Source organism: Mesoplodon densirostris, chromosome 7 (assembly GCF_025265405.1).
Source record: "Mesoplodon densirostris isolate mMesDen1 chromosome 7, mMesDen1 primary haplotype, whole genome shotgun sequence".
Classification (NCBI taxonomy): domain Eukaryota; kingdom Metazoa; phylum Chordata; class Mammalia; order Artiodactyla; family Ziphiidae; genus Mesoplodon; species Mesoplodon densirostris.
Window position 1 is genome coordinate 38,796,621 of NC_082667.1, and position 19,255 is coordinate 38,815,875.

The following is a 19,255-nucleotide window of genomic DNA, read 5'->3' on the forward strand; positions in this document are numbered from 1 at the left end:
GATCCATCATATCACTTGTTTGCTATACAGTTACAGTAGGATGCTATTATGTCATGGTCATAGTCTTAGTTCAGTCATACATCTGTTCAAGTTCAGCTGCTGTTGTGAGGTATATATCACCTTGGAAAAGTTGCTTATCTTCTCTAAGGGTCAGTTACCCCATTTAGAAATGGGAATAAAAACACTACTTTTCTTTCAAGGTATTATAAGCAGTAAATGAATAATGATCTTCTAAAAGCAGTGCATTAACCAGGTCAGGTCATGATGATATCTTCTGTGTATGAGGTAAAATGAAAGTAATGAGATAATATTTTATCTACCTACCTATCTACTTCTGTTTGTTTTTGGCAGAAATTAATATAAGCCATCCTTTACTGGGAAGAAGTGTTCTTTATCACAGGATTATATCATTCTAACTTTTTGGTTTTAAAAGTCTCCTTTCTTTTATGAAATGATATTGGTCATAGATGGTAGTTTTTTTTTTTAATTTTTAAACTTTATTTATTTTTGGCTGCGTTGGGTCTTCGTTGCTGTGCGCGGGCTTTCTCTAGTTACGGTGCACAGGCTTCTCATTGTGGTGGCTTCTCGTGTTGCGGAGCACGGGCTCTAGGTGCACGGGCTTCAGTAGTTGTGGCACGTGGGCTCAGTAGTTGTGGCTCGTGGGCTGTAGAGCGCAGGCTCAGTAGTTGTGGCGTGCAGGCTTAGTTGCTCTGCGGTATGTGGGAACTTCCCGGACCAGGGCTTGAACCCGTGTCCCCTGCAATGGCAGGTGGATTCTTAACCACTGTGCCACCAGGGAAGTCCCAATGGTAGTTGTTTTTGTGGTTATTTTAATGTCCTAAGTGTTTTTTAAAAAAAGTTGCAGCCCTATGTTATTCCCCTCCTCAACCTCCACAGTTTCTCCTATTTACATCCTATTTACATATTAGTGTGGTGCATTTGTTATAATTGATGAACCAATATTGACACATAATAATATTAATTAAAATCTGTAGTTTACATTAGGGTTCAGTCTTTGTGTAGTACATTCTGTGGGTTTTGACAAATGTATAATGACATGTTTCCACCATTACTGTATCATACAAAGTAGTTTAACTACCCTAAAAGTACTCTTTACTCCATCTGTTTGTCCCTCCCCCTTCTCCCTGAACCCCTGACTACCACTGATCTTTTTACTGTCTCCATAGTTTTGCTTTTCCAGAATGTCATATAGTTGGAATTATCTAATACATAGCCGGATTGGCTTCTTTCACTTAACAGTATTCCTTTGAGATTCCTCGATATCTTTTTGTGGCTTGATAGCTCATTTCTTCTTATCACTAAATAATATCCCTTTGTATTGATGTACCACAGTTTGTTTATCCATTCACTCACTGAAGGGCTTTTCTGTTGCTTCCAAGTTTTGGCAGTTATGAACACCTTGCATTTTAAGATTTTAAACTTGAAAATTTTTCTTGATGTTAGGTGTGTTCATTCCTAGGGCTGCTGTAACAGAATATACAAACTGGGTGGCTTAAAACAATAAAAATCTATTCTCTCACAGTTCTGGAGTATGTAATAAGAAATATATATATATATATATATTGGTCTTCATCCTTAATTCTTGGTCAGAGCTCCTAAAACTTTTGTCATTTTCTAAGTGATAAGAGCCATAGGAGCATCTTTTGATATAATACTTAGTTTTTGTCTCTGGTTCCAGAGTGATAAAAGTAAAACATCTTTTGTTATTCATAACACACCTCTTTGGATCACACCTGAGTTTATATTAATGAATGACTTTTGGAAAGCCCCTAAGGATGGGGCCTGGTTGTCATGAGAATCCACCTTTGATTAGGTTTGGAACTTTCAGCCCCCTCCCATCTCTGGGGAGGGGAGAGGGGCTGGTGGTTAAGTTAATCACTAATGGCCAGTAATTTAATCAATCATGTCTAAGTAATGAAGCCTCCGTAAAAATACCCTTACTGAAGGGGTTTAGAGAGCTTCCAGACTGGTGAACACTTTGAGGTTCTAGGAGAGTAATATGCCCAGACAGGGCATGGAAATTCCACACAGCCTCATATCCCATTCCTTGCCCTGTGTAGGTCTTCCATCTGGTTGTTTCTGAGTTCTGTCCTTCATAATAAACTGGCGAATGTAGGTAAGGTATTTCCCTGAGTTTTGTGAACCATTTTAGCAAATTATTGAACCCAAGAAGGGGTTGTGGGAACCCCTGATTTATGAACGATTGGTCAGAAGTACAGTTGGCAACCTGGGACTTGAGATTAGTGCTTGAAGTAGGGGGCAGTCTTGTGGGACTAAGCCCTTACAGTGTGAAGTCTGCACTAACTATGGGTGATAGTGTAGTAACTGAGTTATAAGGCACCCAGTTGGTATCCGCTGAGAATTGGAGAATTACTTGGTGTGGAAAAAACCACACATCTGGTGTCAGAAGTGTTGAGAGTAGAGGATAGAAAAACAGTGATTTTTCTTTCTTTCTCATAATCTAAAATCAAGGTGTTGAGAGGGTTGGTTACTTCTGAGGGTTCAGAGGAAGAATCTGTTTGATACCTCTTTTCTTGCTGCTGGGGAGGACCAACGATCCTTGGTGTTCCTTGCCTTGTAGATCCATCACTCCAATCTCTGCCTCCATCTTCATATGGCATTATTCCAGTATCTCTGTGTCTTCTAGGGATGTCTTCTTATATAGACAACAGTCATATTGGATTAGGGGTCCACCCTATCCAGTATATCCTCATTTAACTAATTACATCTGCATTGACCCTGTTTCCAAATAAGGTCATGTTCCAAGGTGCTGTCAGTTAATACCTCAACCTATGTTTATTGAGGGGCACAGTTCAACCCATAGCATGAAGTGATGCTTTCCAGACTGTTCCTGTGTAGATACTTGCCCTTTTTTTGTTGTTGTTCAATCATTGATGATGATGTAATATTATCCATATCTTACTAATTGTGCTTTCAGCTGAAAACCAGTGTCCTTGGTAGTGTAAAAAGAACGGGCTTCCTTGTGCTTGAATTTGGATGTACTTTCAAATATGTAACCAGTAAGATCCATCCCAGACGCCAGTCTGTGCCTCTTCAGATTTTGGTTTGTATTCATTTGCGTACTTTGTGGTTTGTCAGTGAAGTATGAAAATAGAATAAAGTGAAGTTGATGTAAAATAATTTTCTTTAATAGAATTATCCAATGAAGAGTAAGTTCATTATTCTTTTCTTCACAGTTCTAGTACATAAAGAAGCTGTGAGAGATAGTGTGTAACTTCTACAGACTCATTTTGCCCTTTCAGGTGATTATAATTTAGTGTTTTGCAGATTTCAGAAAAATTCTTTCCTATCTTTCTGTCATCTGACATTCCATGTGAAAACTGACCCATAAACTTGCCAACTTCCAGATCATCATTATAGACAAGGTTTCTGAATTTTCTTTATAGTAATTTCCTGATCAGAGAGAAGGAGAGAAAGGGAGGTAGGTTAGAGTCACATGCAAAGTTACTGAGCACTTCGAAAATAGTTTGCTGACAAACCTAATGAATCAGTCTGGCTTTGCTGTCTTAGTTTCTCTACTCTCATTTTAGGAAGGTGGGACCCTGGTGTTTTTGAGTTGACTCTTGTTTTGACCTTAACTCCTTTGTTTAATCTGCATTTCTTTTTTCATTACTGACATATCTGAAATGCAATTCTCTTCAAGTGAAAAGCATCCTGTATTACTCAATAATTGCTTGTATTTTTTTTATAAACCTAGGGTAAAATTTGATCACTTCTTCCAACAAGCTATTTCATATGCATCTTTATTTCTCCTACCACAGACTAATCCAGGATTTTGATATTTTTGTCCTAGATTATTATCCTTTCATCTTTATCATATACAGTTTTGTGCACCTTTATGACCATGCCATTTACCTCTATCAGAGACCTGCAGTGGTTTTCCTTAACATGACTGGTCAAGGTTAAAATCCTTACTCTCCCCACTCCCCCCATATTTTATTCTAAACATTTCCAAACACACTATTGAGTTGTATCAATTCTCTATATATTCAATATTAACCCCTTATCAGATATATGATTTGCAAATATTTTCTCCCATTTGGAAGATTGTCTTTTTTTGTTGTTGATGGTTTCCTTTGTTGTGCAGAAGCTTTTTAGTTTGATATAGTCCCAGTTGTTTATTTTTGCTTTTTTTGCCTTTGCTTTTGGTGTCAAATCCAAAAAATCATTGTCAAGACTGATGTCAAGGAGCTTATCCTTTATATTTTCTTCTAGGAATTTTATGCTTTCAGGTCTTACATTCAAGTCTTTAATTCCTTTTGAGTTGATTCTTGTGTATGGTGTAAGATAGGAGTCTATTTTCACTCTTTTGCATTTGACTGTCCAGTTTTCCCAGCACTATTCGTTAAAGAGACTGTCCTTTCCCCATTGTATATTCTTGGCAATTTTGTTGTAAATTAATTGACCATAGATGAGTGGGTTTATTTCTGTGCTCTCTATTCTGTTCCATTGATTTATGTGTATTTTTTATGCCAGTACCACACTGTTTGACTACTATAGCTTTGTAATGTAGTTTGAAATCGGGAAGTATGCCTCCAGCTGTGTTCTTTCTCAAGTTGTCTTTGGCTGTTCAAGATCTTTTGTGGTTTCATACAAATTTTAGGATTTTTTTTTGTATTTCTGTTGAAAAATGCCAGTGGAATTTTGATAGGGATTGCTTTGAATTTTCTATGTTTTTAGTGTTAAAATTTACCTCTTTTTATATTGTGTATTCATGAAGAAATTATACTGGCTCTAGTTATTTCTTTTCCTTTAAACTATATAATGTTTAAAGTTAAGTGGTTAACACACCATCCTATTACAGAATTAGAATTTTCTGAACCTCACTGTGTATTTACCTTTATCAGTGAATTGTATATTTTCATGTTACTATTAGTGTCTTTTCATTTCAGCTTGAAGAATTCCTTTCAGCATTTTTTGTAAGGTAGATCTAGTGGTGATGATTTTATATGGCTGATCTAGCTTTTATTCATCTGGGAATGTCTTCATTTCTGAAGGATACCTTTGTTGGATAGAGTATTCTTAGCTGGCAATTTTTTCCTTTCAGCACTTTGAATATATCATTCATTCCACTCTCTCCGGCCTGAAAGGTTTCTGCTCAGAAATCTGCTGATAGCCTACTGGGGGTTCCTTTGTAGTTTACAATCTTTATCTTACTGCTGTTAGGATTTTCTCTTTGTCTTTGATTTTTGACAGTTTGAGTATAATGTGTCTTGGACAAAATAATTTTGAATTGAAACAATGGGAGATCTATTAGCTTTATGAACTTGGATGTGCAACATTCTCCCCAGGTTTGGGAAGTTTTCAGCCATTATTTTTTTTTAATAAGCTTTATTCCCCCTTTCTTTTCTCCTTTCCTTCTGGAACTCCAATGATTCTGCTATTGATTCTTCTGATAGTGTTCCATAGATCATGTAGGCCCTCTTTATTCTTTTTCATTCTTTCTTCTTTGTTCTTCTCTGACTGGGTTATTTCAAAGTTCCTATCCTCTAACTCATGGATTCTATCTTCTGACTGTTCTGTTCTGCTGTTGATGCTTTCTTTTGCATTCTTCATTTCATTCATTGAATTCTTCAGCTCCACAATTCATGTTTGGTTCTTTTAATGATTTCTGTCTCTGTTTATTTCTCATTTTGATCATGTATTGTTTTCCAGGTTTTGTTAAATTGTCTCTTTATTTTCTTGTAGGTCATTGAGTTTCCTCAAATGGCTATTTTGAATTCTTTACTGGATAAATCACAGATCTCTGTGTCTTTGCCTTCAGTTACTGGGGGATAATTATGATCTTTTGGTAATGTCACAGTTCCTTTATTCTTCATGTTCCTTGTCGTTTTACATTGCTGTTTTGGCATTTGAAGTAAGTTGCTTCCTCCAATCTTTACTAGCTGAGAGATACTTTTTGTTGATCCTACTTGTGTTCTGGTGCTTTCTGTGACCTTGTATGGGTACATCAGCTCCACACTTCTTGCTCCCTCTGGTGGCAGAATTATTAAGCTTGTATGTCTTCTCTAAATCTTACTGTGACCCAGGCTGGCTGTTGGTTAACCTCTCTTTCATTTTCCAGAGGGTGGTGCTACAGCTCAAGATTGTGGTTTCTCCCTTGCCCATGGACCCTGGCTTGTTTTCTGTGTACACTCCCTGTCTACCTGAGCTTACTCTCACTGTTGTTGCCCTTGGAAATGTGAACAAGGAGCTGGCTGCAGAGTGGGGAGGGTCTGGATGTGGCATTTGGGGAATTGGGAGTTCTGGTGGGTCAGATTAGGGGATCTTTGGATGAAGTTTTTCCAGTGACTCATGGTGGCCTTCCTCCTGGAGTCTAGAATGCAGAGAACCACATCCATTTAATGCCCTCTGGTATTCTTACCTGCCTCTTCCCTGAACTCCTCTCACGGAGCTCTTGCTTTAATAATACTCTGAGGCTGTGGGAGAGAGGTGGGTTTCTTTAGCCGTGTCCCCACAGCTGGGAAAGCTGTGTGCTCACTCACTGTTTTCCCTTTTCCCCAGAGGGATTCCAAACCTTTTTCTCGAGGCTGTGCCACCTTGGGGGGAGGGGTGATACTGGCAAAGGTCCTCTTACTCTAATGGGTCCAAACTTATTATTATTTTTTTGTTGTTCCAACTGGAGTGCTGGAACTTCTTTAGGAACCTGAACTTCCATAAAGCCTTTCTCATCTGTGGGTATTTGCTCAAGTCATTGTTTTCCAGCTACCTCAGTTAAGAGGGGTTGGAGTCAGTTCACAGGCTCCTGCTGGTTCCACAGCCTGTATCAAGTTCTGTCTGCTTTTTACATGATGCAGTGGTGGGGGAAACTCCTTCTAGGTCCTTTGGCATATGGTGCTGGATTCCATAGCTCCCATGGGGACACTTTTGTTCATGGCTAGATACCAAATTTTAGATGCTAAAGGACAGTGAAAATGAGGGATGCCTTATGCTACCATGGAGCTAGCATCACTTCTCTTGCTGCTTTCTTTAGAAAAGTAAGATGCTTGCTATTCTGTAGCTAAGTCTAGAAGTTAGTAGGTCAAGAGTTAGAGAGATATATGGTTACCTTTATGACATGCTGTCTCAAATATTAATCCTGGTGTATTTTAGAGCAGAGGAATAAAGTACCATGTGAATAAGCCATTGTGAGAAGAGACAGTGCAAATTTATGTTGATGCTTCTGTTAAGTGAATAATAAGTATTTCTTATATTTTAATAGCATCTTGCAAATCCCTTTATGATGAAGCTATCTCATTTCATATTCACAAACCTGTAAGGTGGATATTAATATTACCGTAATAATATAAATGATGAAACTAAGACTTAGAGAGGTTAGTATGGTGGCTACTGCCACCAAATGAGCTTTCTTTTTTTTTTTTTTTTTTTTTTGGCTGGAAGGCAGTTAGGATATAAAAAACTTGTCTTCACTGGGTACCACAAATTTCTTATATATAAATTTTAATTTTTATTCCCCTTTTTCACTTTAATTACTGCCTTGGGTAATTTTTTTCTTTTTTCAAAAGCAGGACACGTGGGTTACATTTTTGTTGACTTGGCATATCTGAGAATGACTTCCACATTAGAGAGGTCAGAACACTTTCCCTCAAGAATCTGATAACATTTTCTTATTCTAGAATATGGTTTTACAGAGAAATTTGAAGGTAGCCTGATTTTGCTTTTATATGTAAATTCTTTCTCTTTCTAAACATTTTTGTCTGTATTTTCACAGTTTGTCTTTTAATTACAGTTCAAAAATTTTTGCTGAGATACACATATATGTCTGTTCACTGATTTTTATGTGGAACATGATAAACTATTTTGATCAGCAAACTTAGAAAATCTTTACTCATTTCAAAAGCATGTTCTTCAATTACATATTGGATTGTTGCTTCTATCCTGTTAATTTTTTCCTTTAGGGAATAGAATTCTTTTATTGGTTATCATCTTCTCTCATGATTTTTATGCCTGTTCTTTTCTACAAATTATTGGAGGATTTTTCACATTTGCCCTGTACATAAATGCTGTCTTCTGAATAATCCATTCAGTTCTTTATTAACTCCAGCACAGATTTTATTTCTGCTGTTACATTTACATTTTTTGGTAGTAATTCCTTATTTTACCCATTTCTCTTAGTTTCAGTCTCTCCTTTCTATTCCTGTTTCCTAGGGGATAGGCTGGTTTCCTTTTGGGTATACCATATAGTTTATACATTGTTTCTACTAATGCTTATAGGAATGTTTTCAGAGAACTGCTCTTTTTTTGAGCTTCAGGCTGATACTACCTTTTTCTTGTCAAATAATCTTTTTTATTAGGCCCTATTTTTTTTTCTCTTCTGTTTCATTAAGGATAGCTTGGTTCAGAATCAGTGTTTGCCAGTAAATAAAGGGTCTGGATTGCCCTTGGCCCTGCTTTGTGTACTTGTTTGAGTTCCTTTCTATATCTTGAGCTCTAAAGTGAGTTGTTCATGTATAACCTCCAGTGTATGCCTATTATTGAAAGTCTGTCATCTGGTGCAGATTTTCCAAACAAAACTGTCCATCTTGCTTCTCTTCGTTGTCTTGCTGTCTGACATTCTAGTCCAAGAGTATAAGAGAGCCTATGATTCTCACATGCACTACTTGCATGTGTTTCCCTGTGTCTTTTCTCACTTTGCAAAGCTTTACTTTTGAAGATTGTACCTCGTCATACACCTGTGCCTCTGCCAGAACTGCCTTTCTCTCCACACCTGTCTACAACACACATATTTTCTGGGGTTTGCAGCTTCCTTCTGAGTATTGAAATATAGAAAGAGAGGAAACCATGGGGAACAACACTATACCAACTATAAGAAGGTATACCTGTGCAATAGAGAACTAGTGCCCAGCTTTGGAAGTGAAATAATCTTTGTATTTCCAAATCAAGTGGTAGACAGTAGACAAAGGATAAAGCAGATTCCCTTTATGTGATCTTTCACATGTGTAGCCTTGTTTGGTTTTTTCAGTATACTGTGTGTTAGTTATTATTCATATCTTTTTTTTTTTTTTTTTTTTTTTTTTGCCGTATGCGGGCCTCTCACTGTTGTGGCCTCTCCCGTTGCGGAGCACAGGCTCCGGACGCGCAGGCTCAGCGGCCATGGCTCACGGGCCCAGCCGCTCCGCGGCACATGGGATCCTCCCAGACCGGGGCACGAACCCGTATCCCCTGCATCGGCAGGCGGACTCTCAACCACTTGCGCCACCAGGGAGGCCCTATTCATATCTTTTGATCTAATTGTTTTCATAATTAGTAGAAATCCTTACCAGATTCTGGCAATCTTGTTAGTCTAAATTTTTACTATTATTATTAATTTTACTATTATTATTTCTATAAATAGAAAATTAAGTATATATTTTGTGTCAACACTGATGTAAATGCTTTAAGTGTATTAACTCATTTAAGTTATAACAGCCCTTTTGTGGCATACTGTAATTATCACCATTTTATAGGTGGAAAAAATGAGGCATAAAGAAGTTGAACACTTGTCTAAGAGTACTTAGCTAACATATAGCACAGTCAGGTTTTGAAGCCAGGAAATCTACATATTTGCATAGCACAAGTTTTTATCCTGTTTTTCTGCATCTTCATGGGCCCGCCCTTTCTCCTTCATTCCCTACTTCTCTCTCTTCCTTTTTTCTTAAGTTTCTTTTATGACTACATAAAAGACTATATCAGGAACTGGCAATGAGATACCATTAAAAAATGTGACCTTTTTTGAGTTTTAGAATGTGGAATATTAAAAAAGTATGTATGTGTGTATATATTTTAGTTCTTTAGGTATTGCACTAAGATGACTTTCTGAAATAAATTTTAAGATTTTCAAAAGTATGAATTTGTTTAGATTGCAAATTTATTGAACAGAAGTAATTTGTTCTTTGTAGTTCTTCCTTTATTGGCCTTAGGTGAGCATTGGGCTGTGGCAGTAATGTCTAACCCTTTTGTGTAATCCTCCCTAAGCACCTAACTTAAACTAGGGAATGACTTGACTATCAGTAAGAATTAGATTCATTGGATTAGTGCTGCCAATATGGGCACCACTAGATAGGTGGCTATTGAACACTGGAAATGCGGCTGGTCTGGTTGAGATGTGCTAGAAGTATAAAACATACTCTGGATTTTGAAGGCTTAGTATGAATAAAAGAATATAAAATATCTCATTAATACTTAAAAATATTTATTACGTGTTGAAATGACAATAGGTTTTACTTACTAGATTAAATAAAATATGTTATTAAAATCAATTTTTGACTGTTTTTTCTTTTTCTAATGTGACTATGAGACGATTGAAAATTACGTATGTGCCTTGTGTTATATTTTTATTGGGAATTAAAAATTGTATAAGGTATGGTAACCTTTTCTCTAGGGGTCTAGTATGGAAGAAGACAGACAGGCAATTAGAGTAGTGTAGTAAGTGCCAGATAGGAGCTCACGCATGGCAGACATGTAACTCAGTTTTGACGGCCTGCAGAAGGTGACCTTTAAGGCAGTGGTAATACCTTGTTTTTTCTCCCTTTTACCTTCTTTTGAGGACTCTTAAGTCTACTTTTTGAATGGAAGGAAATAAAAGTCAAAAGCTATTTTAAAAAAAATTGAGAATCTTTTTTCTAGTAGTATTGGTTCTCAGTCTAATGAAACAAATTGAGGTTGAAGTAGAAGGCCTGAGTCTGCTCACAGAGACCACTGCTCCGCCCTCCCCCCAGACAGGCTAGGACAACCAAATGGATGGTAGTGCCTCTTGCTAAGTATGGAACACAGATCAATTTTAAATCTGTTGCGTTCAGAGTGTGAGACATCTAGATGGAGAGAAACATTAAGCAGTTGGATGTATGGAACTAGAGTCCAAGAAAAATCTCAGCTGACAATGTAGATTGAAGTTAGGTAATGTCATAGATAAGGTATGAAATCAACAGGGAGTGAGTAAAGTGAGAAATGGACAAACCTTGAAGAAATAGGGAGGGTTGAGAAAAGGGCATATAAAGGTCATTGGAAAAGAATGGCCAGAGAAGGAAGAGTTTAGCCAGGAGAGTGTACTTTCAAGAAGCAGGCAAGTGCAGATAGTATTACATGTAGCTAGGAGATAGAAATAAAGACTGAGAAATACCCATTGTCTTTAATACTGAGGAGGTTACTGGGGAGAAAGCAGGTTCCCTGGAAGGGGTTGGGTTAGGTCTCAAAGCCATATTGCAGAAGGTTGAGGCATTAATGGGAGGTAAAGGACTGGCGACAGTGAAGGTTATTGTTTAGCAGTGAAAGAGGTGAAAGGGGAGGCTTTTGGCAGTTAGCGGGATGTATCTAGCATACGACAATTGAGATATTTAGCATATTGCAATTGTGATATTTAGCATATGACAATTGCGATATTTAGTGTATTACAATTGCGATATATAGCATATGACAATTGTGCACCCGTGCACGCGTGTGCGTGCATGCGTGTATGTTTGTGGTCTCTGGGTTGTAAATCCATTAGAACCATGATCTGTACCTTTACATTCTTGGAATCCAGTATATAACATCCTTCATAAGGTAACTACTCAATAAATGTTGATCTTGATTTTAATTTATTAAATATCTCTTTTTCAGTAAGATTCTTTATCAACATCATTTCCAAGTTCTCCAAACATTAAATCTATATAAGAGTTTAATTTCATACAAGTCTAAATGCACTAAGGCATTTGAGCATGGCTTAAGGGAAAGAAAATGGGCTTCCTAGTCCACCAAAACTATAATTCACATCTAGGCTCTGACACTTTTTAGCTATAGGATCTTGAACAAGTTAATGCTGGCCTCTTTTTCCTCATCTAGGAAATGAGGATGATAATACCTACTCTTATAGGGCTGTTGTAGGAGTCAGTGAGAAAATGTAGTGTTTTGTGTTGTACCTTATGCGAAGTAGGCACTCGGTACATGTTTTGTAGAAAAACAGCAATTTCACATGTTACACATGCCAGCATTATAGTCTTTATAATTTGATTTAAAGCAGTATATGTAATATAGTTTATAACTTTAAATAAGACCAAGCATACACAGTTGAAATTTGAGTAAAAAATTAGCCTTTGAATAAAAAAAATGTTTCTTTTCTTGCTCTCTCCTCCCCTTTCCAATCCAGGTCCTGAGGGAGTCTAACAAATTAGCAGAAATGGAAGAACCACCCTTACTTCCAGGAGAAAATATTAAAGACATGGGTCTGTAATGGTATTTTTTGTCGAATTTCCTCCTCTTTTGTGACTGTACAGACTATTCAGTACTCTCAATGTACAGAGAACAGGCTCACTGCCTAGTCACCTCCTGTTTGGTGGACTCATTACTGCCAGCCTTCCCAGCATCCAGTGTGTTCTGTAAGCTTAAGTCTAGACCTGTTGGTTGTGTTTGGATTTGGACTACTGGGAAACATGCAAGTTGAATGATATTCTGCTGCTTTTCTGGTTTGCTTTACTTTCATTGAAAGTAGGTGACTTATTTTAAAAACTGTTGCTGAATTTCGTGAAAGTAAATTTCATTATTTCGAATTACTGCAGTAAGATAGTGGGTTGCATAGATAAAAAAATTGAATTGTCACTTTGTACAAGTAATTTTTCTTAAAGCACATTCTCTAATTTTGCTGCTTTATTTTTTCCTACTCTGAATAAATTTGTCAATTTTGGATAAATATATTTCATCTCCATTGCAAAGCAAGCCGTTTTCATGTAGGTGCCTTTCTTTGTCCAGCCTAAATAACTAAGCATTAACTTATTGTATGGATTGGAAACTGGAAACACACTTCTAAGCTATTTTTTTGTCCTCATCCTTTTATTTTGTTTCATTTGTGTGCTGATCTACAAAATACCCATAGCTTTTCTAATTTTTAAGATGTTTATTTATTTATTGAAGTATAGTTGACTTACAGTATTAGTTTCAGGTGTACAACATAGTAATTTGATATTTTTATAGATTACACAACATGCAAAGTTGTTATAAAATATTGACTATATTCCCTGTGCTGCACATTACATCCTTGTAAATTATTTATTTTACAATTGGTAGTTTATACTTCTTAATCCCCTTTACCTGTTTTGCTCCTTTCCCCACCCCTCTACCCTCTAGTAACCACTAGTTTGTTCTCTGTATCTGTGAGTCTGTTTCTGTTTTGTTATATTTGTTCCTTTGTTATTTTAATTCCATGTATATGTAAATGGTATGGTGTTTGTCTTTCTCTGTCTGACTTATTTCATTAAAAATAATACCCTCCAGGTCTATTCATGTTCTTGCAGATGGCAAGATTTCATTCTTTTCTAGGTGTCCATCAACAGAGGAATGGATAAAGAAGATGAGGTACATTTAGAACTACCATATGACCCAGCAGTTCCACTCCTGGGTATATATCCAAAAAAAAAAAAAAAAAAAAAAAAAAAAACCCCAAACACTGATTCAGAAAGATACATGCACCCCAGTGTTCATAGCAGCATTATTTACAATTTCCAAGATATGGAAGCAACCTAAGTGTTTGTCAATAGATGAATGGATAAAGAAGCTGTGGTGTGTGTGCGTGCGTGTGTGTGTGTGTAAAATGGAATATTACTCAGCCATAAAAAGGTGAAATTTTGCCATTTGCAGCAACATGGATGGACTTGGAGGTCACTATGCTAGGTGAAATAAGTCAAAGAAAGACAAATACTGTATGATATCTCTTATATGTAGAATCTAAAAAGTACAACAGACTACTGAATAAAACAAAAAAGAAGCAGACTCACAGATACAGAGAACAAACTAGTGGTCACAGGTGGGGTGAGGGAAGCGGGGAGGGGCAATATAGGGGTAGGAGATTAAGAGGTACAAACTATTAGTTATAAAATAAGCTACAAGGATATATTGTACAACACAGGGAATATAGCCAGTATTTTAGAACAACTATAATGGAATAAAACCTTTAAAAATTGTGAATTGCCATATGTGCACCTGTAGCTTACATAATATTGTACAGAATCTATACTTCAATTAAAAAAAAAAGAAAAGAAAAAATTGTATGCTTGTGTTCGTAAAAGAACTCTGTAAAGAAATAACGTAAGATGATTAAAAAATGTGGTATGTTTATATATTTATATATATGCAATGGGATATTATTCAGTCATTAAAAGAAAATACTCATAGCTTTTGAGAAATAAAGTAATATATAGGAGAATGCAGTAGATGGTTTTTCATTCAAAGTAAACACCACCTTTCATTTGATTATCAATCATAATTTTAAAAAGCACTTAATAAATGCCTAATTTCCCCTGGCCACATGTCATTTCCTTGTGTAAAAATAAGCAAGCCAAAGAGGACCTATCCCCTAAATGTGTTGTTTTTGCCTGAGGTACATTTAGTTCCTTCACACTTAGCATTTCTCTCTTCTTTCTTTTAACTCTTGATTGAATACCTCCATATTCCTTTTTCCCCCCTACTCACCTCAGGTATCCTAAGCTTGTTCTGCTGAGCTACCTACTAAGTTAGGTGTTATGTGTTATTACCACTGGATATTATATAATAACAGTAGTTATCACTATTAAGTGCTTACTGTCTCATTTAATCATCCTCACAGTGATCTTCTGAAGAAGATATTAATCCCATTTTGTAGATGAAGAAACTAAGGCATAGGGAGACTACCTAGCTAGTAAAGTTATAGCTAGCATTAAGACAATTTTTTTTCCCTCTTCTAAGCCTAAAGCATATTCTATTTCCACTATGATAAATGGCCTTGTAAAAGATTTTCAAGTTACCACTCAATCTCTTTTGTTGTCTTCTCCTCCTTTAGATAGCAACACTCCAGTTAGGACTTCATTGTTGGCTCATTTCCCCTTTCTCTCCTATTTGCTCTTTTTAGTTGATCATATCTAAATTAGTAGCTTTACCTACCATGAATTTACTGATGACTCCAAAATTTGTTACTTCTAGTGTGAACCTGTGTCTTAATATGTGTAAAACAAATGCCTGTGTCTTAGACACATGCCCTTGGATATTCTGTAGATATCCCTTATGCTCAGCATCTCCAAAACTGTCATCACCTTTATCTCTAAATTTACTCCTTTTCTTTTATTCTTTCCGTCGGTTAATATTAGCATTGGTTGTCCATTCACTCAAGGCAGAAATCTGGGAGTTATCCTCGGCTGCTCTTTTTTTCTGAACTCTGACATTCAATCAGTTACCAGATCCAGAGGAGTAATCTATAAAAATTTCTTGAATGATATCTTTTTCTCTCATTTTCATGAGCCCTTGGTATAATATTTATGTACTTTGAATTCCAGGTACCTTTGAGAAACTTGTAGGAGTTTGGGAGAGAGAGCAGGGCTGGAAGTAAATATTTTGGAATCATCAGAATATGGATATTAGTTGAAAATGAAAGAAGGAAAATAACCCAGAGAATGTATGGAGTAAAAAGAGGGCCAAGAACATAGCTTTGGTAAATGGTAGAAGAAGAACCAGGGAGGGAAACTGAGAAGGAATGAAGAGAATGTGATATAATATAAATTAGAGAGATCCAGACTGTATACTTACCTTGTCCAAATAGTTACTTTACTTTCTTACTTCTGTATTTTAGTTTAGGTTCTTCTCTGCATTGAGTGCTGTATCAACATCTCTACCCATTAAAAGGGTACCAGCCAGTGGGGCACAACTCACATGGCTGTGTTCCTTGAACCTTCTCCGATCCCATAGCTTAATGGACTTTCCTTCTTTGTATTACTTAGAGTATGTTTTTGTGCCTCTCTTTCTGCATAGATTGCATGTTCTCATATATTACATTTATTTGTATATATTTTACATCCTTATAGATACGTACTCTCAAAGTCATTTTGAACTGCCTCATGGAAACTATTATTGATTCTTTGTGAGCTCAGGGAAAATTTGAGAGGATTGGTAAATCTAAGCTCTTCTGGTACCACTAGGCAGTATCAATATTGGGAAATTTAGAGGAATACCTAACATATTAAATAAAATATTCTGATTCAAAGTCATCTGTATAGACTTGATTATTCTTCAAAAAATTCAATGTAATACAAAGGATAAGGCTGGTAACCTTGAGTGTATTACTTCATATAGAAAAGACATTCTTAGTTGGTTTAATGTAAATCTGCAGTTTAGACATTTTTTAAAAGAGTAGTGTTAGGAACATCAACAGAATGCTTTAACAGTAGCAGCAACAGCCTCAGAGTATTGTGGCCTGCACACATCAGCAGTAGAGGTGGCCCCAGACGGCAGTATTTCACCCTTTAACACAGGAGACAGACTGTGCTACTTGAGTGGCTTAGCTTTGCATGATGTGGTGGAAGGAAATTTGAATTTGCAGTCATAGGAATTGCATTCAAGTCCTAATCTTAGCAGTTACTGGTTATGAAACATTAGACAATTTGTTTTGCTTCTCTGAGCCCTGGTATTCTCATCTAAAAATTGTAGGTAATTAGAGGTTTTATATTTAAAGGTTGTTTTGAAGGTTAAGGGAGGTACTCAGGTAAAAAGTACTTTATAAATTCTGAAGTGCTAGGCTATCAGTGCTGGTTGTTACTATTGTCATTCGCTCTGGTTAAGATTCCTAATCACAGTCTCTCTTCTACTTGGTACAAACTCTGCTAGGCATAAATTCTCTCTTCAGAGTGACTTAGCTGCCACCAGCCTGAGGAAAAAGGATAAAAGGGACAGAGCAAAGCCCAGCCTAATGATGATAATAGTAACATAGCTATAAACCCTTGTATTGGATTGGCCAAAAAGTTCGTTCGGTTGTAAGTAATTTTCATCAAGAAGTTTATTGAATAATATATTCATTAACCAAATGAACTTTTTGGCCAACCCGATATCTAGTAGAGTACTTTTAATTTTGGAAGCACTTTCATGTGTATTCTTTCATGATTTTAGAATAAAGGGAAGTGTAACAAAAACTTTGGGCTGGGACTAAGAGAGACATATCCTGTAGTAGAATATAGAATAATAAGACTGATTTTCTTGTGTGAGTGAAGAAAATTGGCTCTGGAAAACAAGAAATGTTTTTAGTAACATTGAATAAAGCTTTCCCAGTTGAGATAAAAATTCATAAGGGCAAGAAAATGTCTGCAAGGCAAGTTTATGTATCTTTCTATAATTATTGGTTTATTTAATTTTAATAGCTTCCCTCTAAATGAAACATTGGAAATGCATTGGAAACAATGATTCACATAATTTAGCTCATACTTGAACATTCCCAGGGGAGCTATTTTGAAGGTTAGAAATGTTTGTTAGAAGATCAGTCTCATTTCAAATTCCATACAAAGCGGTCAGTCCTTTTAAAGTGAGGAATAGAAAGCAAAGTCAGGAAGTTGCAATACCTTATTAAACATATTTCATGTTCCTAAGTTTTCCCAGAAGCCCCTTGAAACGTTCTTAGAAATTTTTTGCTCCTAATTGTGCCTTAGTTTCTTGGAACAATGGTGTTCCTTTACCTGCTGCTTTGGTACCATAATGACATAGCAGGGATTTATGAATGTTTTAAGATACAAAAAACCTTTGTATTGGGCATATGAACTCTACCATATTAAATATTATTTTGAGCTGGTGGTAGCTGAGTTACCCTGCTTAATTAACACGTTTTAAAAAGCGATAATACTATATAGATTCATTTATCATTTAATTAAACAATGCTTGTGGTTATTTCTCTACAAAGTTTGACATCTGTTGCTCGGTCAGGAATATAATACCCTCATATTGTTATTTTTTCTAAGAATCTATTTCATATATGTTTCATTTTCTGTACAGTATTTTCCATATAAATATAATCAGGTCAGGAGTTTCTGTTATTATGTTTTAGGTATTGTATAGTTAGAGGAATGGTGACACACTAGACTGTGGCCAGAAGAAGACCAGCAGATTGGAGAGATGATCTAGGAACTATGATTAGAAGATTGGTGACTGTGACTTGAGACATTTACTGTTGTTCCCACCTTTACCACTACTCCTCCACTCACCACTCCAACTGCCACACCTAGTCTGTCCATCAGGGAGAGTGGCCATCTTTGTTTCCTTGTGTCTGTCTCAGGGTAAAGGATGTCCCTGTGCTTCTTCAGTCCTTCCCATTTATTCTACATTCCTTCCCAAGATTAGTGTGTGGTTAGAAGCTTGGATTTGGCATTTGAGGTCTCTTTGAATCACTGATTCTGTGATTTTTTTGATCGTAATTTAGACTAGCAATCAGAATTCTTTTAAATTTTGTTTGGGAAAAGATGATAGTGCAGTTTTTAATAGTGCACAATGTATAGTAAATTGTGGGCTCTTTTCCTTTTCAGCCAAAGATGTAACTTATATATGTCCATTCACTGGTGCTGTACGAGGAACTCTGACTGTTACGAATTACAGGTTATATTTCAAAAGCATGGAACGGGTAAGGCTTGTTGGATTAGATTTTTATATGTACATCTGTGTGTTGTTTGTTCATCTTTGGTCATTGTTAATTAAAGCATTTCTAGTTAATATTTTTCTCAGCTATAATTGTACAGTATCAGTTGCTCAGTTTTAATTTTTTTTTTCCTTCTTTTAGGATCCCCCATTTGTTTTAGATGCTTCTCTTGGTGTTATAAGTAGAGTAGAAAAAATTGGTGGTGCTTCTAGTCGAGGTGAAAACTCTTACGGACTTGAAACTGTGTGCAAGGTAAATGTTGTAATACGTATGCAATTTTTTTGTTTATTTGAAAAGCTTTCTATTGAATAGATATTTTAGAAACTTCCAAAATATCAAATGGATTTCATGCTAGAAGCGTCATTCTGGTAGAAGAAAACAACATTTAGGAGTAATAAAAAGGTGATCGGTCGTGAATTAGACTTGAATTTTTTGGACTGAACACAAAGTACTCTCACATTCATTATTTCATTTTTGAGCCTCATAAAAATCTTGAAGTAGGCATGATGGACATTATTACCTTTAATTTACAAATTAGAAACATAAGACTCTGAGCAGTTAAGGCTCATAATACTTTGTAGTGGAGGAACTGATTATGATACAATCACCTCTCTTTCCTATTTCTAGTTCTCATAATTTTTCCGCTTCTAAAACAGTGGTGAGGAAAACTTCATGTTATAGACCTTCTGCATTTTCTTATCTAACTGGTATTCCTTAAGTGCATTGATACTTGAATGAGAGTTAGATTGTTATAATCTTAACATTCAGTTATAAATATTTAATACCATTGCCCCTTCTAAGGTCACTGTTTTTACTATATACCCTAATTAACAGCTGTGTACATCT

General features: G+C 36.2%; 1 protein-coding gene across 6 annotated transcripts in view; it reads left to right on the forward strand.

Moving 5' to 3' along the window:
- The window catches only part of MTMR2 (myotubularin related protein 2), a 121,326-nt gene that overhangs the window by 56,482 nt on the left and 45,589 nt on the right, over positions 1–19,255 (forward strand). For 5 of the 6 annotated variants that reach the window (XM_060103962.1, XM_060103965.1, XM_060103961.1 and 2 more), the window contains 3 exons: positions 12,146–12,221; positions 18,300–18,394; positions 18,551–18,661. In XM_060103962.1, the coding sequence (XP_059959945.1) occupies positions 12,146–12,221; positions 18,300–18,394; positions 18,551–18,661 (282 nt within the window). The remainder of the gene's footprint in view (positions 1–12,145; positions 12,222–18,299; positions 18,395–18,550; positions 18,662–19,255) is intronic. The other variant, XM_060103963.1, reaches the window with a different exon arrangement.